Source organism: Pseudogymnoascus destructans (assembly GCF_001641265.1).
Source record: "Pseudogymnoascus destructans isolate 20631-21 unplaced genomic scaffold scaffold_3, whole genome shotgun sequence".
In the NCBI taxonomy this organism is placed as follows: domain Eukaryota; kingdom Fungi; phylum Ascomycota; class Leotiomycetes; order Thelebolales; family Thelebolaceae; genus Pseudogymnoascus; species Pseudogymnoascus destructans.
Genome location: NW_020167522.1, coordinates 1,008,185 through 1,031,766, shown reverse-complemented (window position 1 = coordinate 1,031,766; position 23,582 = coordinate 1,008,185). Strand labels below are relative to the sequence as shown.

General features: G+C 54.1%; 7 protein-coding genes across 7 annotated transcripts; 2 read left to right on the top strand and 5 right to left on the bottom strand.

Annotated features, from left to right (window-relative positions):
* Window positions 1-2: 2 nt before the first annotated feature.
* VC83_01607 (uncharacterized protein) lies at window positions 3-2,070 on the bottom strand. Its single transcript, XM_024465282.1, has 6 exons — window positions 1,681-2,070; window positions 1,551-1,618; window positions 1,490-1,495; window positions 1,193-1,410; window positions 713-1,135; window positions 3-660 (listed from the first exon to the last, which is right to left on the bottom strand). Exons 1-6 carry the CDS (start codon window positions 1,749-1,751, stop codon window positions 337-339), a joined length of 1,110 nt encoding a protein of 369 aa, XP_024327111.1. The 5' UTR covers window positions 1,752-2,070; the 3' UTR covers window positions 3-336.
* A 292-nt stretch (window positions 2,071-2,362) lies between these two features.
* Window positions 2,363-3,655, top strand: VC83_01606 (uncharacterized protein; the record flags this gene model as incomplete). The annotated part of the gene is made up of 1 exon (XM_024465281.1): window positions 2,363-3,655. The coding sequence occupies one exon, from the start codon at window positions 2,363-2,365 to the stop codon at window positions 3,653-3,655; it is 1,293 nt and encodes a 430-aa protein (XP_024327110.1).
* Window positions 3,656-4,825: 1,170 nt separating this feature from the next.
* VC83_01605 (uncharacterized protein) lies at window positions 4,826-7,289 on the top strand. Its single transcript, XM_024465280.1, has 3 exons — window positions 4,826-5,374; window positions 5,430-6,083; window positions 6,133-7,289. The coding sequence occupies exons 1-3, from the start codon at window positions 5,198-5,200 to the stop codon at window positions 6,877-6,879; spliced, it is 1,578 nt and encodes a 525-aa protein (XP_024327109.1). The 5' UTR covers window positions 4,826-5,197; the 3' UTR covers window positions 6,880-7,289.
* Window positions 7,275-8,731, bottom strand: VC83_01604 (uncharacterized protein; the record flags this gene model as incomplete). The annotated part of the gene is made up of 2 exons (XM_024465279.1): window positions 7,888-8,731; window positions 7,275-7,836 (listed from the first exon to the last, which is right to left on the bottom strand). The coding sequence occupies exons 1-2, from the start codon at window positions 8,217-8,219 to the stop codon at window positions 7,275-7,277; spliced, it is 894 nt and encodes a 297-aa protein (XP_024327108.1). The 5' UTR covers window positions 8,220-8,731.
* VC83_01603 (uncharacterized protein) lies at window positions 8,732-15,174 on the bottom strand. Its single transcript, XM_024465278.1, has one exon. It carries the CDS (start codon window positions 14,093-14,095, stop codon window positions 10,358-10,360), a length of 3,738 nt encoding a protein of 1,245 aa, XP_024327115.1. The 5' UTR covers window positions 14,096-15,174; the 3' UTR covers window positions 8,732-10,357.
* Window positions 15,175-16,083: 909 nt separating this feature from the next.
* On the bottom strand, window positions 16,084-17,896 carry MIC33 (Putative mitochondrial 2-oxoglutarate/malate carrier protein). Its single transcript, XM_024465277.1, has 3 exons — window positions 17,558-17,896; window positions 16,383-17,508; window positions 16,084-16,298 (listed from the first exon to the last, which is right to left on the bottom strand). The coding sequence occupies exons 2-3, from the start codon at window positions 17,345-17,347 to the stop codon at window positions 16,250-16,252; spliced, it is 1,014 nt and encodes a 337-aa protein (XP_024327114.1). The 5' UTR covers window positions 17,348-17,508; window positions 17,558-17,896; the 3' UTR covers window positions 16,084-16,249.
* A 1,782-nt stretch (window positions 17,897-19,678) lies between these two features.
* Window positions 19,679-23,579, bottom strand: VC83_01601 (uncharacterized protein). Its single transcript, XM_024465276.1, has 3 exons — window positions 23,462-23,579; window positions 20,968-23,257; window positions 19,679-20,785 (listed from the first exon to the last, which is right to left on the bottom strand). The coding sequence occupies exons 1-3, from the start codon at window positions 23,505-23,507 to the stop codon at window positions 19,864-19,866; spliced, it is 3,258 nt and encodes a 1,085-aa protein (XP_024327113.1). The 5' UTR covers window positions 23,508-23,579; the 3' UTR covers window positions 19,679-19,863.
* Between the last annotated feature and the right edge of the window lie 3 nt (window positions 23,580-23,582).

Here is a 23,582-nt window from a genome sequence, read left to right as displayed (position 1 = left end):
CACAACAGTGTCTCCAAATCTCCAATATATTTGGAGGCTTGTTTTCTATAGCCCTTGGACACTCTTCCATTAAATGAAGTTTACTACTGTACAAAATATACTATGGACCTTGGAAACATCGTGTCAGGTCCATAACTATCTGGGCATCCAATTATCGACTAATATACTTCCAAGATTATACACGATAAACCCAAGACGACCCGCGTAACGCCTTCATGAAAACCTCTACCCATATTTGGCTCTACTCGTCATGAGGAGCCTGATGAGATTCCTATGTACTCCATCATCATGCTGCTTGAATACTCCAAGAACTCCCTATGTGCCTGCTCACGGTAGCTATACAGGTGGAGCCGCCGACCCGCTGCCCCACCAAGCGAAAAGGAGGAATGTGGTTAGGACACCACCAGCAACGATAGCTGTGAGGTTATTCCCTCTGTAATTCATTCCTCGTGATTCCCACATCGTCTGTCCTTGCAAGCAAGCATTCTTGATGCCTTCGTATCCAAGGCTGTAGTACACCAGTCCAGCACTTGCGATGGAATATCCGAGCCATTGGAGGCCAGACACTATGGTTCCCCATAGAATCACGGAGAGAACGACGATGCCGACATTCTTGATAACACCGCATAGAGTTAGAACCAGAGATGATGTTTTGCCAATCTGTACATGTTAGAACATTACTTCCGAGATCCTGCCAGGCACGAGAACATACCAAAAACACTGATGCCACGTTCAGTAGGAAGGCGGCGCTGGCGTTGGCAATCAAAGTCCAGGGGCCGAGTTGGACGAGGTCTGCCATCTTGAATGTGGGCATCTCGACGAAGAGAGCTACGAACACATTCATAACGGCGCATACTGGCGCATAGTAGTAAAGACTGACCAATGGATCCATCTTGTATGAGTTCGGGTCATCCGCCTTTCCGGTCAAGAGCTTCTGCACCATGATAAGGCGTATCGACTCGAAGATGAGACCACCGAGCTGGTACATAAAGCCGATAAGAGAGAAGTTGATTTCGCCATATGAAGCGAGGCCGACTCCAAAAACGATGGCGCAGATGTTGATCAAGACCTTGAGGTCGTACTTGTCAGTTCCGAAAGCATAGCCAACGAACAGAACACTCGCAGGTGCAGCAGCCTGTCATATATTAGATTGGGCCTTTTGTAGTTCGAAAGAGCGGCAGCGCAGCCATACCTTTAGCATCTGGATGAAGGCGACCGACAAGTAGAGGTATGTCAGGTTACTGCAGACCAAGCTGAGCGAGTATAGAACGCCGATGGGAACGATGGCGCGAAAGTAGACCTTGCCCGTCATTCGAACAGCCTTGCGTCCATTGAGGATTGTGCTGGTCCGGGCAAGGATCTGCGTCAGGACAGTCGCAAATATTAGATGCCAACATGTTAACAGGACGGCTACAGCGCGTTAGCTAGAGCTCGCATGGCCAACAGTAATTCGGGGTAGGCTTGGCTTTCGAATTGGATGGAGACGTACGGTAGGCTGAGACAATGTTAGGCTTGAGCATCAACGCGGGGGAAAAGGGGGGGTCACTTACGAAATCCCCAATCAGAGATGATTTTTTTGTTGAAAAGAATGACGATTGTGCTGAAGAAGATCCAGTTTCTAACGCGCAGTATTAGATCCTCTGTCGAGCTGCTGTACTGCTTGGCGCAGGATAAACCCACAATACATAGACCGCTGAAGGGATCGTCGATAATAATGACACGCCTGCATCTTTTTCGACAGGAGGAAGCATTGCGAGAAAGAGAGTGGTGGGATGGGCGCGAGAGGGCGATGATAGCTGAGTAGCGCGCGTGCCTTGAGCGCTACGTTGTCACAATTCTCTTGCCCTGGGATGGCGGGTGATGAGGGGGGGGGGGATGAGGCCGTAGAAAGGAAGGTTGTTGTCTGATGAGATGACGGGGTTTGGGGTTTGGGAGAGGTCTGAAAGAAAGGTGGGAGGTATTCCGTCAGTATCTCTCTCACTTAAGACCCCTGAGAACAAGTCGCGGGTCTGTTTTGCTGGGCGGAGGTCACAAGTCAGTGGTGGTCGGGTAAAAAAGGTACAAGGAAGCGCTTGACTGCTTTTAGTCTAGTACAGCCTCTAGGGTCGGACGATAGTGTACTTTTTGTTTCGCTTGGTGTCTTCCTGAAATGACACATCACGTGAGATAACTCAATTTATGTCTTGGATTAGGATAAATAGGCAATGTTATGAAGGATGGTTATAAGTCATTTGCGGTATCTGTCTTCTTTACCAGCTTGTAGCTGCACAATTGACGCCCTAGATGTAACTTGACGGCTTCAGCCTGGTCGACGGCAAATATACCCTGCGATCGACGCGATTTGAACATCCCTGCCCTCACGATGGTGTCGAGGATGGAGCTCACCCAGTCGCGGATTCGCTATCTATTAGTCTGCGCGTTCATTACAGCATTCCTCCTCTTCCTCGCTAATACCGCTGCTGTTCGATCGCATCCCGCGTTCGACAAACCGTGGGGACCTGGGGGAGATCACCCAGGACATAACCCTCATCATGCTCATCATGGCCACAGGCCGCATGAACCACCAAGGCCACCCGGGCCACCAAACCCTCTCAAGCCCCCAGGGCCACCAATGCCACTGAAACCGCCAGCACCACCAGTCGTGGCAGATTCGAAGCCCGAATCGACTACGAGCGCTGTGCCAAAAGACACCAATGCCGTTGCGCCCGCTACGCCTGCGAAGACGGAATTAAAAGACGAAACCAAATACCTCTCCATCGCTGAAGCCCAGCAATTCTGCGAGTTCAGGCGCTTCGAGCCATGGGCAAACCGCGACAAGAAGCGAAAGATCTACGATCTCGTATTGATCAACCGCGAGCTTGAATGGCTGGATATCCGTTTGGGGCAGATGTATAGCCACGTCGACTATTTCATTATAGTTGAGGCCGCAAAGACATTCACCGATAAACCGAAGACGCTTTATGTCGAGTCGAACTGGGATAGATACGCGCCTTACCACGACAAAATGATCCGCCATACAATTACTGATGAAGGGATGAAATTTAAGACGACATGGGAACGCGAGACCTTCTCACGTAACGCTATGGTCGATCAAGTCATCCCGTTCCTCGAAGGCGAGAAGAAAGTCGAAACCGACGACGTGATCATCATCGCCGACGTCGACGAGATCCCCCGCCCCGACACGCTGACAGCCATACGAAACTGCGCCATCCCCGACGCCGTCACCCTCCGCAGCAGAATGTACTACTATAGCTTCCAGTGGCTTCTGCGCGGCGAGGACTGGACCCACCCACAAGCCATGCTCTGGAAGGGCAAAGACCTGACCATGCCCGCAGACACGCTACGTATGGGCGCCTACAAACAGCACCACATGCAGAACGCGGCGTGGCACTGCAGCTACTGTCTCAAGTCGCTGTCGGACATGGTGAACAAGGTGACGAGCTTCTCGCATGTTGAGTTCAACAAGCCCGAGTTCCGCGATCCGGAGAAGATTCTCAATCGCGTGCGCCACGGTCTGGACTTCTTCGATCGCGAGAACTCGTTCTTTGACCGTGTTGAGGATAATAAGGATATACCCGAGTTCTTGAAGGAGCATAGCGATAAATACGCGTTTGTGGTGAACCGCGACCCTCCGAATGGGAATTTCCAGGACTAAGCGTTCTTTTTTGGGGGGGTTGGGCGGGCTGGGATATACCATTGATGTATTACCAGTGGCAGGGGCACTTTCGGATCCACCGAGGGTGCTTACGGGGGAAGGGGGGCGTTTTTTGGACACAAAATATTGCCATATAATAAATATAATAATGGGTTATCTAATACTAGCGATTTGGAAATTGTATGTCGGCAGCCAAGCCAAAGGCTGGGAGCAGATGAGGGATGAGAAATGGTATTGTTTGGATATGATATTGGGACTCTATATAGATGCAATATATTCTACTTTGATATCATGCTCGATCTCCCCCCGTAGTTTTATATGGAACAAGCTTCTGCTGTTGTGGGAAGCTGTTTTGCCTTTGCCCGTGCTCGTCAACATTATGAGGCGCATACAAGATTTGGACAACCCCCATCATCGCCAGGGTTGTACAAGTCTTGTATGCCCCTCGCGGTTGTTCCCGTCTGGACCGAATGCTATGTTCATGACGACGAATCTCCACCCTTCCCCATATCAATCTTCGGCGACACAACCCGCCAGCACGTCAAGACGCCCTTGGCTCTTGGCAACCGCAGCGCATCAGCCGCTCAACTGCGGCTTTGAGGTATTTGCTCGCCGGGAAGAAAGAGACGGTTTTTCTTCTAGCCACATTGCATACCCAGTTGTAGCCTTGTGCTGGCGTTATGTCGAGCGAGCGTATCGATATTGCCACGTGTGCTGTCTGTAGCACCACAGCGGTACTCCGGTGAGCATGGCGAGCTCCACGACGTCCCCACTACCATGCTGTATTTGCATTCACCCGGCATCACTCATAGCCCAGTCAACACTTGCCGCCGCCGTTGAAGCCCAGCAATCCGCACACGTGCGATCCACGACATGGGGTCTTCTCACAAAAAAGGGGAGTCTCATGTAAGTTAACCCCGCCCCCGTCACCCCGTCAGGATGGGATGAAAAGCAGCAGGAGCGTATGCACCACATCTTTTTTTTTCTTTCGGCATGGCCGTGACGGCTTCGCTGACGGCGTGTGAGTGGGTGTGGTGGGGGGGGTGGAACGTTGCCGTTGGCTGTGGCAGTCGCTAGGGGTGTGATGTGCCTGGCGGAGGACAAGCCTTCGGCGACACCTTGGGGCTTTCGAGATCCACTGGCGATGGAGGTGATGTTTACTTGATTATTCTCATTGTTAAGATATAGTAATCATAATACTGTAGGGGCGTCTGAGTCGCATAGGTCGCATATGGTATCGCGCCGATTGGACTCCCTTCTCAGACATGCTTCCTGTTCTCGGCATATGATCGTCAAGACCTCCAAAAGCAACACATCCCTGACCGAACCACTGCACCTGCTGTCAGCGTCAACAGTCGTACCCACCCTTAATCCACCTGCTGGACCTAGAGCTTCTTTGGAATAGCAACTAACCTTCCCCCTCATGCACGTTTCCTCCTGGACGGGTTTAAATACGTTGATCCCAGCACCCTATGTAGCTGTTTTTTTCCCACTTCACATGCCATAGCTGCTTTCCACTCAGCTTTGCGCGCGACCTCCATCATGAACGTCTTTCGCAGGAAGAACAACCCGCATGATGCCACGGCGGTCACGGATGAGGTAGCTCTAGAAGGCCATGAGGACCTCGCTGCCATTGTTACGGAGAAGACCTTGTGGCAGAAGATATTCCCCATCTTGGCAGCTGGCTCCGGTCTCTTCTCTGAGGGCTACGTCCAGAGTGTATGTTTGCGCCTTCCTACTTGCGCCTCGTTTTCCATAGCTAACTCTCTCCCAGGTCATCGGATCAGTTGGCACCATCCTCAGCAAGATCTACGGCCCTGCCTACAGCGAGTCGTCCGGCGCGCAGAACATCGCCGCCATTGCCTTTGCCGGCACCGTGCTGGGCATGCTGGTCTTCGGTTACACGAGCGACAAGTGGTCGCGCAGGAACTCCCTCCTTGTCGCGACGGTTATCATGATTATCTTCACAGCCTTGTGCGCCGGCGCGTACGGCGGCGGCACACTCCCCGGCATGATCGCCGCGCTCACCGCGTTCCGCTTCCTTGTCGGGATCGGTATCGGCGGCGAGTACCCCGCGGGCAGTGTTGCGGCCGCAGAGGCATCTGGCGAAGTCAAGGCGGGAACGAGGAATATGTGGTTTATCATGTTCACTAATGTGGCTATTGACTGGGGCTTTGTCATTGGTGCGTTCGTGCCGTATGTCTTGGTTCTAATCTTCACTGAGAGCCACGACCGCGCGACTTGGCGTGTGGCTTTGGGATTGGGTGTTGTCCCTCCTATTGTGCTGCTCTTGATGCGTCTTAAGCTCCAGGAGCCCGAGCAATACAAGAGAGAAAGCATGAAGCACGTGAAGATTCCTTACGGAATTGTCCTGAAATACTACTGGTTCCGTCTGTTCATTGTTGGACTCATCTGGTTCCTCTACGATGTACGTCAAGTCCGATCCCTACTCCAGAGAAAGAAGCTAATTATGATAGTTCTCCGCCTTCGCCTTCGGCATCTACTCGTCTACCATCGTCAGCAATATCATTGGAGATGATGTTCCTCTCTCGACTACGTTTGGCTGGAACACAGTCATCAACCTCTTCTACATCCCCGGCGCCATGCTCGGCGGACCCATCTCAGACAAAATCGGCCCTCGATATGCGCTGGTGATTGGAGTCACCCTCCAAGCCCTCGTCGGCTTCATCATGGCCGGCTGCTACGACACCCTCACCAAGCCCGGCCACATCGCCTCCTTCGCCGTCGTCTACGGCATCTTCCTCTCCCTCGGCGAGCTGGGCCCCGGCGACAACATCGGTCTCATCGCCTCCAAGACCTGCGCCACCGGTGTCCGCGGCCAGTACTACGGTATCGCCGCGGCTGTGGGCAAGATCGGCGCGTTCGTAGGCACCAGGGTCTTCAAGTATATTGCGGCGGCCGGAGGCGACGACAAAGTGAAGTCGGCGCAGTATCCCTTCTGGGTCGCGTCGAGTTTGTGTCTTCTGTCCGCCTTCTTGGCGCTGTTCTTGTTGCCGCATATTGGGCAGGATACGATCACGCAGGAGGATATCAAGTTTAGGGCGTATCTTGAGAGCCATGGGTTTGATACCAGGCAGTTGGGGCTTAACCGTGGTGAGAGTGTCGAGGGGGCGTATCCGGAAGCTGAGACTGCTAAGGACTCGGCTGGCTTGGATTCGGCTGTGGCTGAGAAGTCAGCTCTTGCTGAGAAGTCGGCTAACTGAGGGAGATGCGATATAGGCGTGTTTATAGTTGAATAGTTTGTGCAGTCTTCGACGCGGTTTAATGAGACACGAGCGTGAAGAGATATATAATACTTCTCCAACGAGTCGAAGCCATTAATTAGTAACTATCGTCTTCTTCTCATCTCTCTATGTATGGTGAAAAGAAAAGCCAAAAAAAAAATACAATACAGAGAACTGCGAGAAGGAGACTTGAACCCCCCATGCCACCAAAAATATCAACATCTTCGGATTTACGCGTTTAACGAGTTTGGATCCCCTTCCCAATAAAGAACCTTCTTCTTCGCGTGTAACGAGATTCCCTCCCCCCCAATGGATCAAGCCAAACTGGGGATACTCTAATACAATATCTGTCTTTTCCGGCTAGTTCTATCAACCTAGCTTTTCGCGCCCACCTCCCCCGCCGTCTCCCCCCCCGTCGTTTTCCCCTTCCCCTTCCCCTCCGCGCCCTCCTCCTCATACAACCCATTTTCCTCAATATACCGAATAACCTGCGCCGGAATAAGATACCTCACACTCATCTCCCTCCGCAGAAACAGGCGGATCTTAGTACTACTAACATCATTCAAGATCAGCTGCGGGATAACCCAGATCTTCTCCTTCCACGCCTGCAAACTCGACAACGCATCATCGATATCGGTACCTGTCCGCTCCACGATGAACGTCCCGTACCGTCCTAGGATGTGTTCTAGGTCCTTAGCCGACCAGACGAGGGGCGTGGACATGGTTTGGATGAGGTCGGCGCCGGCGAGGAGGGCGATGCGGACGGGGCGCGGGTTTCCGTCTACGTCTAGCACGCCGCCTTGAACGACGTTGATCTCGTGCTCGAAGTGGTCCAGGACGAGGGCGGTGGGGGTGTATTTCTCTTGTAGGGCTTCCCAGGGGTCAACCATGAGCCAGTTGGAGGTTTGTTGTACGGCGAGCTCGCACATGCGTAGGCTGGGGTGTGTTAGCCTCTGCAGTCTTCTGGGTGGGAACTGGGGGGCTTACCGATGTCTCGCGCTCGTCAAACCAGCCTTCTTATAAGCATCACTAACAGGACTCAAAAACCCGCCCAGAACCTCAAACTCCGTATTAAACTTTGCGAAATCGGCGGCCATCTCGAACATCCTCAGGTGAAGATATGTGATTGGGCTGAAGGAGCCGCAGGCCACGAAGACGAGGGGAATCCGATTTGCCTGCGTCTGCTGCCTCTTGTACCTGTGCGTGGGGAACTGGTAGTTCGCTAGCGTTTGGCTGGAGACGGAGTCGTCCATGGCGGAGTCGGGAGATGCGGGCCGTGAGTGGCTGGGGGTGGAGGGGGTGGTGGTGGTGGCCATCATGGGGTATTTGGGGTATGAGCAGAAGGCGACCGTGAGAGGTTGATCAAGCCGTTTAATCTATCGACGACTTCGTCGTCGATAGAGCGTCGTTGATGAGGTGGGTGCCTGGCACAGCCGTGTCGTTGTCGTCTGCCCCGCAGCGGCGGATATCGGCGATCGATAGAGACCCCGCTGTGTGCGGCCGGACGCCTGCGCCGATACAGAGACGGAGGTGAGGTGAGGGTTTGGATTTTGATTCGGGGTGTGGTCAAGGTGTATCGGGACGGTGATCGAGTCGGGTCGTTTGCCGGTGAGGCGGTGGTGGTGGTGGTGGTGGTGGTGATGGTAAAGAGATTGGTTTGGAGTTTGTTGGGAGGTGGTGGTGGTGGGTGAGTCTTACCTTGGTGCTTTCTCGGCAGTGGGCCGGGGGGGTGGTGCGTGTTTCTGCTTAGGGGGGATGTACAGTACCTGTCGTGCACACGTGAGGTGGCGACATTCTATCACTTGGCATCGGCTTACTTGGTGCTGGCTGTCGAAAATTGATGAAAATAGCTAACGATTACCGAAACACGAATCGCGAATTAGACAATAATTTCTTGGATATAAAGATATATCTTTCCGATTTCTTGCCACTGAGGAGTAGCTGTATGACGACGCGGCGTGCGTCGATGGCATAATCACACTGCAGGGACATGCAGTACGCCCATACGCTCCCATACGCTCCGTCTATTCGCCAATGGCCGACAAGGCGAGTGGAGTGGACTGCAACACATACGAAACGGCAATTTGGTTGGTGGAACAGACTACACGACATACATGAGAGGAACCGATTTCCTCTCATATAGGCTGAAGAGTACAAACATGGGCGACCAGACATTTTTATAGCAGGCGGGCAGGCAGGCGGGCAGGCAGGTAAAATACTAAAATTCTGCATTCATCCCCATTCATCCCCCTTCTACGCAACCTCCCCGATCACCACGACCACGGGTATTTTGTCTATCAAACAACAGCCCCCATGAACAATAAAAGAAATCCATTAGTTTTTGAGAAGTGATCCTCCATCAGAGTATATCAAAATGAAAAATATATCGACGGACGATGATGATAAAAAACAAAAACTGAGAGACAGAAACATGATATGTTATGCATATGCGTATGCCGTGCGCACTCCCCCTTGCGTCACGCCCCCTTCACAACCACCCCCCTTCACTGCTTCTCGGCTACGATCTCATGCCGTAATCGCAAGCTTATTCTCCCCACGACTTCCCCACGTCCCCCTCTTCCCACTAGCACTATCGCGCGTGGCGGTCTTCTCGAGGCCGCCATCAGCAGTAGTACTATTCCTGGTCCTGCTCTTCTGCAGCGCGAGCTCCTCCTCAGTCGGGGGCTCCTCCTTCCCGCTGTTCTTTGGCACTCTGGCGAGCCAGTAGATGAAGACGGCCATGGCGGCATTGAAGATGACGTATCCCTGGAGGATACCGAAGTTGCGCCAGCGGTGCGCGTACGAGGAGCTGAAGACCTTGAGGAGGTCGTTGGACTCGCCGACGGAGCAGTATTGGCAGTCGGTGGTGGAGGACCCGTTGACTAGGTAGCCGCCGGCGAAGCCGATGAAGGTCTCCATGAATTCCTTGCAGGTCTTGCCGGCTTCTGGGGTGAGGTGCAGGATCTCGCGAGCCTGGCAGGTGACCTTGACGTTTGCGTTTCCGACTGACAGCATGCCGTCGACGAGGTAGCGGAAGGGCGAGAGATGGTACATGAAGATCCAGAAGCGGGGCATGACGTCTGGGCTGGCGAGAACACCGCAGAAGATGAGACAGAGGGAGAAGAGGAGATTGGCGATGTTGCTGCCGGCCTCGGCGGTCTCCATACCGGCGATGATCATGGTGCTGAAGGTCGAGGTGAACATGAGGAAGGACCAGATGTAGAGGAACATGAGGCCGCCGCGCTCGTTGAACTGGCCTGCGGCCTGCGCGTTGCGGTACATGCCGATGGGGTAGTAGTAGGTGGCGAAGAGGAGGACGGACATCAGACTGTTCCATGGGAGCTCGACGATGATGTTGGACACGATGAAGACCTTCCAGGAGTATGTCTTGGATGGGCGTTCACGGACTTCGTAGAGAGACCGCTGGGTGACCTGTGAGGAGAAGGTTAGCTATGAGTTACAACAAATCCAGCGAAGTGAGGGGAAGTCTTACGAAATGCGGCATCATCTGCTGCACCAAGTTTCCGAAGATGGTCAAAAGCATGAAGATGGAGAACAACTGGTTCTGAATACCCTGCATCGACGTCGGAGAATCCCAGAAAGAGAATCCGATAAAGAGACCAGTCGATACGCACAAGAAGGTCTTGGAGTACAGGTACGATGGTGTGCGCCAGAACTGCTGGAACACTCTCTGTGTGACTGTTCCGAGCTGCTGCCCCATTGGGGCCGCGTACTCATTCAGGCTGGTTGGGTCGGTCTCAACGTCCTTCTCGATGAGCTCGCGGCGCATGTCGGCGAGCTGCGCACGCACCTCAGCCTTCTCGTCGGATTCGTTCCATGCTACTGGCCAATCGACGGTGGTCGTGGACCCAGGGGCTGCGCCAATGACTTCCAACATCCACTCAGCGGGGTTCTCCTCGACACCACAGGGGCGTGCGCCGTTGCGTACAAAGTAGTCAGTAAGGATAGACGAGTTCTGGCCAACATCTCCAAAGTAGACGGTCCTTCCACCCTTGGCGAGGAAGAGGAGACGATCGAATTCCTGGAACAGAATAGCAGATGGCTGATGGATGGTGCATAGAATAGCTTGGCCGTTGTTGGCAAGCTTGCGGAGAAGAGCGATAATAGACCAGGCGGTTTGAGAATCGAGACCAGAAGTAGGCTCGTCAAGGAACAGAAGAAGGGCAGGCTTAGCAGCGAGCTCAACACCGATGGTGAGACGCTTGCGCTGCTCGACGTTGAGACCCTCACCGGGCACACCAACAACAGCCTCGGCGTACGTCTCCATCTCGAGAACCTTGATAACCTCATCGACATAGGCGATCTTCTCGGCCCTAGGGGTAGCCTTGGGCTGGCGAAGCAGGGCGCTGAAAGTCAACGCCTCGCGGACAGTGGAGGTGGCGAGATGCAGATCCTGCTGCTGGACGTAACCGGTCTTGCGCTGGAATCCGCTGTCACGCTGGCGGCCGTCGACGAGCATTTGACCCGTCACGACACCCATCGTAACACGGGAGGCGAGGACATCGAGAAGAGTGGTCTTACCAGCACCCGAGACACCCATGAGTGCCGTAAGAGTACCTGGCTTGACCCATCCGTCGACGTCGTCGAGGAGGCGGCGCGGTTCCTTCTTAATCTTGATATCATAGTTGACGCCCTGCCAGTGGAAAACGGCAGTTTGTCTCTGGATGCTAGGTGGGGCCTCTCCGGCAGCGGCGTGCGTGGCGGTAGCCTCAAGGGTGTTGGCATCGATACGGTCATCCTGGGCACCTTCCTCATCGTCCGCAGCGGATGCAAGCTCGGGGACCTTGCCACGGGGGAACAGGAGAACCTCACCCTTGGACTTCTTGGCGGAAATCCACTCAGTAGTAAGGAGGTGAACGCCGCAGCCGAAGACGACGAGAGCCCAGAGGATACCAAGGTTGCGCCACTTGTGGCTGCGCTCGTATCCGTAGTTGACGCGGAGCCAGACATCGCCGTCGAGCACGTCGGATCCTGCCTCAGCGCCGGTGGTGACGCAGACCTTGTTGGCGAGTGTGAGAAGGTCGTAGTCGCCGCCGCGGGGTACGAACCGCGTGCACGGAATCTTGCGGCCGGAGAACTCGTTCACCATGAGCGACTCGAACGCGTAGGCGACGGGATCGATGTAGTTGATCCAGCGGAACCACGGGTGCATGTCAACGGTGGGAATGGTGAAACCGGTGTAGATAATAAGAGCCAAAATGATGACAGCGGCAGGACCAAGAGCCTCAGGTAGACTGCGAGCCATGGATCCGATGGAACGGAAGAACATAGACATGGCCATGACACAGGAGAAACCGAAGAGGATGAAAGTGAAGAAGGCACCTGGGGTGCGCTTCAGGTTCGTTATGAAGTAGAGCGTGATATTGAAGAAGATGGACGAGCCAATCTTATTAGGCATATCGCAAATCATAGACGCGATGGCTTCAGCGAACGGATGATAAAAGGCATATTTCGTGTGCTTCTCGACAATCGGACGCTGTGCGAAGAGAGTAAGAATTTCGAGAGCAGAACTGAAGGCGTTGATCAAGATAGCGAAGAAGAGGAGAGCGCCCTTGCTGAAGAGCGTCTCTGTGTTATTCTGGAGGTTGAAGAAGACCGAAGCAATGACCAGAGCCATAACCGTGTTACCGAAGATACCTGCGAACAGGAGAGACATGTCACCCCTCAAGCGCTGGAAGCCACGCGTAACGCAAAGCTTGATCTGCATGGGAACCGAGATGGTGTAAGGCGACTTGATGCGCTGACCACGTGCCTGCTGGGCGCGACGGCCCTTCTTGAACTTCTCGAGGTGGGCGCCACCGATGGGGTACTCGGCTTCGAACTCCTCGATCTCGCGGAGCAGCTCAGCGCGGTCTGCGCTCCTGTGCCAGGCCCCGGCGAACTCGTCGGGGGTCTTGGGGGTGCTGTGCTCGAAGCCAGGGCGGACAATGCGCTCGAGCGGGCTGGTGAGGGAGGTGAGGAAATCGGCGGTGGTCTGGCGCTCGGGGCAGTCGAAACCAAGGTTCACGAAGAACTCCTTGGCCTTGTACTTGTGTCCGAAGTAGATCTGGCGACCCTCGTAGAGCACGGCGACCTTGTCGAAGACATCGTAGATGGACTGGGACGCCTGGTAGATGGCAACAATGGCAGTGGCGCCACTGATGTTCGTCGACAGTCTCAGAGTCTTGACGAACTCGAGAGCAGTTGCGGAATCCAAACCACGGGTGCTGTTATCCCAGCACTGCAGAGGTGATTGACCCACACAGCACTCGGCGATGGAAACACGCTTCCTCTCACCACCGGAAACACCACGGATGTAGTCGTTCCCGACATTAGTATTAATAGTATGGGAAAGGCCAAACATGGCCATGACCACATCACGCATGTGCTCGGCATACTGCTCGCGCGACACGCCCGGAATGCGGTTATTAGGGGCCCTAGCCAGAGCTGCGAACTTGAGCGTCTGCCCAACGGTCAACTGCGGGAAATGCACGTCGACCTCGGCCTGGTAGATACACTCGCCGCGGAAGTCGTTGTGCATCTGCTGGGCAGCGATACCCTGGTAGTTGATGGTGGAGTTCTGGTCGATGAAGAAGCCGTTCGTCTCACCCGAGATGGTCTTGAGCAGCGTCGAGCACCCACTTCCAGGGCGTCCGAGCACGACCAGCATCTCGCCGCTGCGGACGAGACCTTCAAAGTCGCGCAGGATCTGAATCTTGCGCTGGCCCCTGCCGCGGAGCTTGTTGAACAATCCTCCAATCTCGAGCGGGTAGTTACCAAAGGTCTTTTGGTAGTCCATGGGGTTGCCGAAACCGTGGACGTTCAGGTTCTTGTATGCTATGCCCGCAGTGCGCGTGGGGTAGCGCTCTGGGTCACGGCTGGTGATGGCGACGAGGGTCTTGGTCCAGGCTTGCGCGTTGAACTTCTCGTTGTGGGGGTCGAGGGTGGGGTCGGTGGAGGCGAAGGGGTTGTCATGTTCGTCCTGCTCGTTGCGGATGGAGGCCTGGGTGAAGGTGCGCGCGAGCTCGGTGATGTGCTTCTCGCTGTTCTCGGAGGAGCTGGTGTCCGTCTCATCGTGGAAGGTGTCCTCGGTCACTGGACGTTCGGGTTCAGTGTGGTGCCCAATGGCGTTGGCGGCGACGTCCTGTGCCTCGGAGAGCACGCCGAAGGCGCCAGGGACTGGCACAGTCGCCATGGCCGGTGGTGGTGGTTTCGTCTCGCTCTTATGAGATGAAGGCAAGGAGAGTGGTGGATCCGGAGATCAGAGTCGTAGCAGCGCGGTGAGACCCATGCAGTGCGGAATCCGTGTGAAAGAAGAGAAAGGTTAAAAGGGCGGGGGATTAGGAAGAAGATGTAGTGAATGAAGAAGGAAGAAGAAGAGGGGGGGGGAAGAAGGGGCGACCCCCGTCCCACTCGTGGGACGGGGGTCGGCGAGCTGAAGGAGAAGGAGAAGGAGAAATATTGGAGGAGGAAGCCAAGCCGGCGGTGATGAGGGCGGTGCTTGTGAAAGGTTCGCGGAGAGAGTAGAGTACCTTTATGAAGGTACACCGACACACGGCTACGGCTACGGAGCAGAGCAGACGTGGCCCTGTTTACTTTAGGCGCCGGAAGAGGGTGCAGAAGAGCAGAATCTAGCCAGAAGCAGACGGAATGGTAGGCACGGAGAGATTACAGGGCCCTCCAAGAGGATCGTGATCCATGGAGTTGGGGATGGAGGATGAGGGTCTGACATAAAAAAAGAAGAGAGGGCGGCGATGAGAATTGGGTTTCTCAGTTGGGATGCATGCCTGACCCTCCTGACCCTCCCCGCATCCTCCTCTCCCCTCCAATCACAAACCCGCTAACCCGGAAGCAGGACTAGCGTATCCCACGATCAGCTTCGGTTACAGATGAGCAAAACAGAAACCGACGAACCATACGGCGCGACCCGGCTATGCTGGTTTGAGACAAGCGCGTCATCGGGAGTGTCGGCTTCCGAACTTACTCTCTTGTACTCTTTTACTGTCTTTTACTGTGGGTTGGGTGGTTGCATAACTCTCTCGCACTCGTACTCGAAAAGACGCTGTGTACGGTGGGAGGGTACTTGTCTATCCGCCTACTTCTCCACTTCTCCACAGGTACCACTCCCATGATCGACTTTTTATGCATGCTGGAGGGCTGCTGCCTGTCAGCGTCGGTGGTTACGGAAACCTCCGACTTGCCTCGAATCGCAAAAGGCCATCTATAGCGTACACGATACGGAGTAGGAAAATAACAGATCCTAAATAACAGATCCTATTTAAAAAATAAAGCAAAGGGTTTACGTACGTTAATTTTACCAATCCCTCACTCAGCCCCTCCAGCACACACAGTACAATCACACGTGGGACGGCGAAACAAAGATCCAAGACACAAGCCCAGCCGCCACGCCGCCCACCCCACTCTATGCCATCTGAGGCCGGATGTTCGAAGCGTTGGCTTTCCCAAACCGGAAGCGCCGATGCGTTTAGGGGGGGTTATTTCCCATATTCACGATATACACACCCTCATCCCCCGCCATAATATATCACTCACAATCCTCTCCCATAAAAATCCCCAACCTGATTGGCAAAAGAATCACATGTTCGCCTCCTCCCACCCCCACACCCTACAGTACCCGCCATTAAATTACGCGAATTCGTGGGGGGTGATGGGGTGTTAGCGACCACATATATTGGTATAGCCCAGTTGGTTGAGAAAAATGTCGCTGTATGGGATTTGGCGGAAATGTAACGAGAGAGGATGCAGAGAGGAAAAACTGCAAATATGATCCATCGATTGATCGCGTGGGAAGCGAGCTCTATACACCTCGGCTCGCCTGCAAGTCTGCATCTACTCTTGCTGCCGGTGGTGCTGTATTGAGGCACTTCAAATGCACCCAACGTGTCCAAACAATGCAAAATAACCGTGTCGTGTTCGCGATGCAGGTAGGTCTGTCGGTAGTAAGTATGTGCTCAATTCTCTCTGTCCGTATCTCTGCCTTTATCAATCCCTTCCGCATATCTCCTTTGGTCACAAAACAAACACATGCAACTCTTCATGCACATATGGAAGCGAGGAAGCAAGGGAAGGAAGCAAGCAAAGCAATGAATTGAACGAATCGCATTTCAATCAGACCAGACGAAAAAAACATTCCACCACTCTCCCGTCTCCCGTCTCCCGTCTCCCGTCTCCCGTCTCCCGTCTCCCATCTTTTTCTCTCAAAATATTGCGGGGGTATGCGGAAAAGTTTCGATGACCATCCATCACCCATTGCCCTGTTGAGCGGCCCAGCCATATTCCATCCACACCGCCTTCAAACCACCCCTATCCGTCGCCAATCGCCACACCTTTACTTTGTGAGGAAGCCAAGGTAGTCCGCGACCAGAAGCGTGATCATCCTACACCATCAATGAGCATCCGACCTCAACAATACGACAGTCCGGAGCGAGGACCACCAAAAAAAGGACGCGGGGAAAACCTACGCATGCGGCGCAATCCTCACATAGTACGTCGCAAACCCCCGATAAAACCTCAACACCCCCTCCTCCCTCGCCACCGTCCTAAAGCAGTCAATCATACTCTTATACTGCATCTTCCCATCCGCGCTCCTAACCTGCTTCTGCAACCTCGTCTTCACAAAATCAAACGGCAACGACATCGCGCTCGCAAAGAACCCCGCCACTGCACTCGCCATCAGCACCTGCGTCGTCGGCGGCAGCGAAGTGCCCTTAAGCCTCGCCTTCGCCTCGCTGAAAAACGCGAGCTGGCCGAAATTCAGCGCCATGGCGCGGACAACCGTCGGTGCCGCGCCGGCCCATAGCCGCGCCACGCCCTCGGCGCGCACGATGGATGCGAGTGCGTCGATGACAGATTTGTAGTTTTTACGCTCGGCGAGGGGTTTGAGCCCGTCGGATTGCATGCGGATGAGCGCTAGGTCGGCGGGGTTGCCGATCATAGCTGCTAATCCACCAGCTGAGAGACCAGCAGCCGCACGCTCTGCGAACCCGACTTTCTTGCCCGCAGCCTCGGTGCTCTTTGAGAAGGACTTCATGAACGTATCAAAGAATCCCATGCGCGCAGTGGTATACACAGCCTGTCTGAGCAACCCGGCACTGAGTCCCGTATACAAATCTTTCACCTTCCCCGCGGCGATGATATCCCTAGCTATCTTCACCGGGCTCGGTTTCGGCCCCGTGCGTGCCCCCTCGCCGGCGAGCTGGAGACGCACCTTTACCATGTCGATGGGCTGGATGGCGGTAGTAGCGACCATGCCGGCGAGGCCGCCGTTGAGGAATGGGAGGGCGGCACGCATGCCGGGGGCTTGGAAGAGGGAGTTTTTAGCGCCGATAGGGTCGGACATGGCTTTTTCGGCGGCGCGTTTGCTGGACTCGAGGGCTTCGGATTTGGCGCGGGCCGATTCGGCGGCTTGTTTTATGGAGGAGGACATTGTTGGGGGGGTGGGGAGGAGTGGAGTTTGGTGGTGGTGCTGGCGGTGGTAGCTGGGAGGTTGGAGGCGTCAGCCTTGGGATGTGGGAGAGGGGATGGTATGGGATGTGGTGTGATGAGTCAGTGAGGGCATTGAGCGACTGAGGATTGGGGAAGTAAGAGCTTGTGGGATATGTAAGCACCTCGCTGCCAGAAGCCCGTAGATGTTTACCATGTCCCCAACCTCCCACTCAGTATCCGAGACATACCGGAGGCTCCCGTTCTAACCGGCAACGTGCAACCCTTCTGTGCTCAGCAACAATCGGCACTGCTCCACGGCAACTTCGCTGCTCCAGCCGTCTCTTGTCGAACGTGGACTGATTACGATGCCTAGCGACCCGATTTGCGGTTCCAGACTGGCTCTATTGTCGTAAGAGTAGCTTGATAAAAGATCTCAGGCGCAGTTTAAATCGTAACAAAGCTATTCCTTTGTTTCTCCGATAAATGGCTCAGGCTATGGTGAGGTGTGGTCGGTTCATGGAAAGTGTGTATCATCCATGATGGGTGGATGTTTATTGGATGATGCGGGTGCTAGAAGCCGTGTTTAAAGCCCGGAAGAGGGGAGCACGTGATGACTCACCAAACATCATCATCACCGTAGACTTCCATGCTACATCCCAAGCGGCATATTGACACCAGTAGACGCCAGTACCACCCCAGTACCGTCATGCATGGATAGTGGGGTAGCCGGGGTAATAACGTAAGCGCGATAGCTGCGATAAGGATAAGGCGGCGGCGGACCCACATTGTCCATCTATTGCTGCCCGCTTGTCATCTTCTCGTCCGTGCCACCCTGGGACGTTGAGGTCGAGACGGGAAATATAAGAAAGCAATATGCTACGAGAACGAGAATCGCTGGCCACGGTGTGAGAATGCGAAAATACTGGCCTACGACTCGAGTGGGGAGCTCGTGCTATGTATGCTTGTTGGGGATATAGTGTTCAAGCACGCACTCGTGAGCAGTAGAGCAGCGAAGCGTGTTGACGACGACAGCTTGTGGACAGCTTGTGAACGATGACAGCTCGAGTAGTCTACTTATTGGTGTTCGTCTTGCGACCTCAGCTCGAAAGGAACATCAGACGAGCAAGACTATCATCATCGTGGGCGTATGTAATAGCCATGCAAATATTGGCGGGTGCCACCAGGTTCCAACTAATTTTGCGTAGTAGTGACAGAGCCAACGGCAACAAGAAGAATCAACAGCGGTAAGACAAGAGCCAGCAGCAGAAGCGCGGCGGTGAGAATGCAGATGGCAGCGAGAAATTTAATCACAACCTACCTCCAGCTCAAAGACATAACTCCATCTGGCTTTTAGCTTTGGCCTCGGTACGAACGATCCCACATAGGTATCAATTAGTATCGCTTGCTGTTGGTGCGGATCTGTACTAGATGGCCGGTTTGAACAGTTTATATATCCATCGGCCCCAGGTTTGGGATATGAGTGAACATCGCGCTGGTTATCGCATCTTTGCTCCCCCATGATGAGGTCTGGGGTCATCAGCGCGCTGAAATGCGAAAGCAGGGTTCTATCGAGGGGATATACAAGAGTTGTCTCCAAGCCATGTAACAGCTGGATACAGCACGGCACAACTACAGGAGATACTCATCAATGCAGCTATTGCAAGTGAAACCTCTCTAAATGACACCAATCTGCAGCAGTTTTTTATATGGGGGAGACTTATGTTACAGCCCCTCGATGAGGCTTGTGTCCTCCGTGTAGCAACTGAGCTACTCCGCCCACACCCCGACCCAAATAATTTGGGCCAAACGCATATGGAAGGCCGAGACGAAACAGTACCAGTTGAAATCTACAACATCTGTCATCGGCTTTCCTACAGTCGTTTGATGAATGCGATTGGGGGCAAAGGAGGACTGCTCGTATGGCCATGGGTAGAGGCGTATGATATACCAAGGCACTCTCTCCATAGACTTGACCTGGGCAAGCTAAGCGCGGCTTAACGGTGTAGTAATGCACCTACTCCTGTCAAGCAAAGCATAACGCGACGGTAACATGGCGGTTACAAGAGTAGCGCGGTGACAGTAAACGCTCGGCGGCGGCAGGGCGCGACAGTGGGGATGCACCTCAACGGACGAGTTTGACCTTAAGTAGCGATCCCTCTGGCCATTTACCCATATTAAATTGTATAGCTCTTGTATACCACATGCATTTGGCACTTCCTGGAATGGAACCTGGACGTGATCCATAGATAATGGTATCCCTAATATGTGACTGATATACCTGTGATATAGCTAGTCTGTAAGCATTTGGCACAGTCTCATCTTCGAATAGTTGCACTTTACTTCAATCATATAGCCGTCCACTTGTAATTACACTAGGAGAATATAGTAGTCATGAAATCAATAACATGATCAAATTTCTCGTCGATTACGGGCTAACTCCCACATTTTCATCTATCTACTTTCACATCCACTACCTAACTCGGGGGACAGTCTCTCATCACATCATGGTATCATAACTCACAGGGCCGCCAACACCGCGTGTCCCTGGATCAGCGCCGGCTGCTGCTTCGCGATATACTTCACAGTCTCAACAAGCTTCGCCCTCGTCTCCTCCTCGAGCTGCTCCTTTGGCTCTCCCAACACCGCCGCGAACACTGGCACGAATTGTGGGGTCAGCTCCTGCACGGTCGAGTTGCCAGCCTGGTACAGGCCAACGATACACTGGTAGATAGGCACGTTCTCCTCGTAGTCCTCCTTTAGTGGTAGAAGACCCACAAGAACGGGCAGCACATCACCGATGGGCACCTTATCCGGGTGAGCAGTGATCATGCGGCAGACGCAGCCAGCGGCGTTGTCAAGGGTGCGGGCACGCTCAGTCTGCAGGAGGGGCTCGAGCTTGTGCAGGATCTCCGGGTAGGCGGGGCCGTAGGTGTTGACGTCCTCGGAGTGCTGGATGAGCAGACCGGTGGCGTAGGCGGCATTGGAGCGCGACTCAGGGTCCTCATCTGTGAGGCGGTGGAGGAGGAGCTTGAGGAGAGTGGCGGTGGAGGGGGTGACGGCGGCACCCATGTGGGCGGTGCACTCGGCAACGACGCCAATGGAGGTGGAGCGCTCGAAGGCCTCTTGGGAGGAAGCGAGCTTCATGACGGGCTTCTCGAACACCTTCCAGAGCTCGCCGAATTGGCTGCCGAGGGCGGCGGAGAGGCCGATCACGACGTCTAGCGCGGTGTCAACCGCGAGCCAGTCGTACTCGGAGGTCTCGCCGACGTCTTCTTGGTCCTCGTCATCGCCCATGTCCATCTGGCAAGGGTGCTGGCGAGTGACAAGCGCGGCAAGGATGGTGGTCACTTGCTCGAGCATGTTACCCTGGGTGAGGATAGCTGGGCCGCAAAGCTTGAGGGTGGCGGCAACGTTGCGGTTGATGTCGGTGACAACGGCACTGTGCTTGTCAGCATGATTCTTTCAAAATTATTTATAACAAATTGAATGAATAGAAATGGATCGGAATGTTGATACGTGTTCTCAGCAAGTGCAACTTGTGCATCTGAGTGAGCTGGGTTAACGTAATGGTGGTTCGTCATATCCATGTAGGAGTCAAAATCATAAAAGGAAAGAACGTACCGGTCAACTTCATCGCCCCAAACAGTCATTGTGGCAGTAGAAACAACCTCACCAAGCTTGATAAGCTCTTGGCTTGGGTGCTCCTTCAATGGAATACCAGGAGTCCATTTCTTGCCAGTGTGGTCCTCCATCAAAGCCCAGAGGCAGGCATATGCGCGCCACAAGGTGCCGATGGCGGCCTTACGGCAGCCCTCATAAGAGTGGTCAACCAAGGTCATGACGGCCTCGACAGTCTTCTCCAAGTGAGGAATGTATAGATCCTTGGTGTGGGAAAGGATATCGCCAATGACTTCGACGGCGATTTCCTTCTCAAGGGCAACGGCAGTCACCGCGGTGAGATCATCCCAGTCATCATCATCGTCCTCATCATCATCCATTGAATCCTCATCAGTTGAGGGTTGAACGACCTTGATCTTCTTACCCGCAACGACAACCTCGGTACCGAGGAGGTCAGAGGCTTCTTCGCCAAGCTCAACATCGAGGTCAGACTCCTCTTGCCCAAGGCACTCCAGAAGGCCCTTGACAACACCGTCCAAGAACGGAGCAAACTCCTTCTCGTAAAGCTTCGACATAGTGCTCCAGAGAATGTAGGAGGTCTCACGAAGGCGTGGGTGTCCAAGGTGGAGAGCCTCCTCCGAGGCAGCCATCAATGGCTGGACGTATGGCTGGAAAGCCACACTACCAACAGCAGTTGCCATGCTACCCATAGCATCGCAGACGGTACCGCGAAGATCGAGCTCCTCCTCGCTGTCCTTCATGGTAACGTACTGGGACAGAGCCTTCATGGTTTGCTCAAAGAAAGGCTGGAATGCCTCCTCTGCAGATGAGGCAATGGATCCCATGGCACCTGCGGATGCACCCTTGACCTTGAAATCTGGGTGCTCGAACAGGCGGCCAATACGTGGGACAAGCTCCGAAATGTACAGAGAAGATACCTCAGCCTCCATGCCGTCTATGAGCGAGTCGAGGGCAAGGCAGGATCCGATGATTATTCCGGTGCTGATCTTATCAGTCTGGCTGGCAGCGGCATCGAGGTTCTTGAGGAGGGCGGGGACGAGAGTCGCGTGCGACTGGCTCATGTCATGCGCAAGGTCTTCCGCAAGGCGGGAGACACCGTGAAGGGCAGCTTGGCGGACGTTAATATCCGAGTCATTGAGCAGCTGGAGGACGAGTGGCATGATTTGCTCAAGCTGGGTGGCAACGAAGTCGGGTGCGCCCTCCACAACCATACCGAGGGAGAGGATACCAGCCTTGCGGAGGGCTGGGTCTTCGCTCGAGGCGTATTGCGGGAGGGAAGTGAGCAATGGGACGATCACCTGGCGGGGTGGGAGACTGCTTGCAAGGATATCGAGGAGGGACAGTGCCGAGCGAGCAGGGGTGATCTCATCCTCGTCATCGTCATCATCTTCCATCTCAGCTGCAATTTGCATAGCCTTGAGGGTCAATTGTTCTCCCATCCCTTGGATGCCCTGAATCTTCATGCGGCGGTACTTGACACACTGCATGAGGTACGAGAGGGCTTGCGAGCGAGTCTCGTCGGTGATGCTCTTCTCGACGGAGAGTTCAATCATAAATTGGACAAGGTCCTTGAAGTGGTTGGCCAAGAGGGCCGACTCGCAACCTAGGAGAGTCTGGAACACCTCAAAGGCTTGCATGGCGCGATCCTCGTCGTTGTCGTCAATGGTTGACCTGAGAACAGCAACCATTGATGGGACAGTATCCTGGAAAGACTTTAGAGATTTGCGGTCTTCCTCAGGATCGATGAGCATCGCAATGCGGCTGAGGGCAAGCATGGTGTTGATGCGGACCTCGGGGGATTCTGGGTCGCGGATGGTTGTGGAAAAGAGTTGGAAGAGGATAGGTAGCTTGTCGATGAATCCATCGCCAACAACCTCAAGAAGGGTGAAGAGAATGTACACTCCAACCTCACGGTGTCCTACTTGTGGCTGCTTGGCGGCCTCCATGAGGAAGCCCGGGAGGTCCGCCCATTCGCCATCTTCGAGGTCGATCCCAGCAATAGCGGAGATTACTCGAGCGGTGGAATGGCGCACGAGAGATGATTGCTCGTTCAGGGCGGCCTTGAGCAGTGACTCGCGGATCGCTGGCTTGGGGCCGTCAAGCGAGGCCCAGTGCTTGGGGACAAGGCGTATGGCTTCAACAGCTGCTTGTTGGCGGATCGCTTGGACGTCGTGAGAAGCGAGAATTTGTAAGAGCCATAGTAGAGACTCAGAGTGGGGGTAGTAGGTTTGGCGCAGTTCGGTGGTAGCTGCCTTAACCTTCTCGGTATCGGCTGAATGTGTTAGTGAGGAACAAATATAAAAAGGTCGTTGAAGAGAGGGGTGAAAAAGTTAACAGGATGAAAAAGTTAACAGGATGAAAAAGTTAACGGGTGTGGACGGGAGTGGACGGGGCGACGACAACGTGTATAAACAACGCCTGCCACATCGACAACTCATCGCGATAGAGGGGTAATTGCAGAAAGACGGAAACTTACGAATCTGAATGCTTTGCAGCAACTCAACAAATCGTCCTTGATCCATCTTGATCTTTCTTTGGTCTAAAACCCTCCAAAATAGATCAGACCAAACTGAGAACAAGAAATAAAGTCGAAGGTG

Bases quoted from the DNA above. Each gene is read 5' to 3' on its own strand.
- VC83_01601 (XM_024465276.1), bottom strand. From the start codon at position 23,507: ATGGATCAAGGACGATTTGTTGAGTTGCTGCAAAGCATTCAGATTC. The intron at 23,258-23,461 runs GTAAGTTTCCGT...TAACACATTCAG, and splicing joins GCTGCAAAGCATTCAGATTC to CCGATACCGAGAAGGTTAAG. The intron at 20,786-20,967 runs GTACGTTCTTTC...TGACAAGCACAG, and splicing joins TGGGGCGATGAAGTTGACCG to TGCCGTTGTCACCGACATCA.
- VC83_01607 (XM_024465282.1), bottom strand. From the start codon at position 1,751: ATGCTTCCTCCTGTCGAAAAAGATGCAGGCGTGTCATTATTATCGACG. The intron at 1,619-1,680 runs GTGGGTTTATCC...ACTGCGCGTTAG, and splicing joins CCTTCAGCGGTCTATGTATT to AAACTGGATCTTCTTCAGCA. The intron at 1,136-1,192 runs GTATGGCTGCGC...AATATATGACAG, and splicing joins CCTTCATCCAGATGCTAAAG to GCTGCTGCACCTGCGAGTGT.
- VC83_01605 (XM_024465280.1), top strand. From the start codon at position 5,198: ATGAACGTCTTTCGCAGGAAGAACAACCCGCATGATGCCACGGCGGTC. The intron at 5,375-5,429 runs GTATGTTTGCGC...ACTCTCTCCCAG, and splicing joins CTGAGGGCTACGTCCAGAGT to GTCATCGGATCAGTTGGCAC. The intron at 6,084-6,132 runs GTACGTCAAGTC...TAATTATGATAG, and splicing joins TCATCTGGTTCCTCTACGAT to TTCTCCGCCTTCGCCTTCGG.
- VC83_01603 (XM_024465278.1), bottom strand. From the start codon at position 14,095: ATGGCGACTGTGCCAGTCCCTGGCGCCTTCGGCGTGCTCTCCGAGGCA.
- MIC33 (XM_024465277.1), bottom strand. From the start codon at position 17,347: ATGTCCTCCTCCATAAAACAAGCCGCCGAATCGGCCCGCGCCAAATCC. The intron at 16,299-16,382 runs GTAGGTTTTCCC...TTGATGGTGTAG, and splicing joins GTGAGGATTGCGCCGCATGC to GATGATCACGCTTCTGGTCG.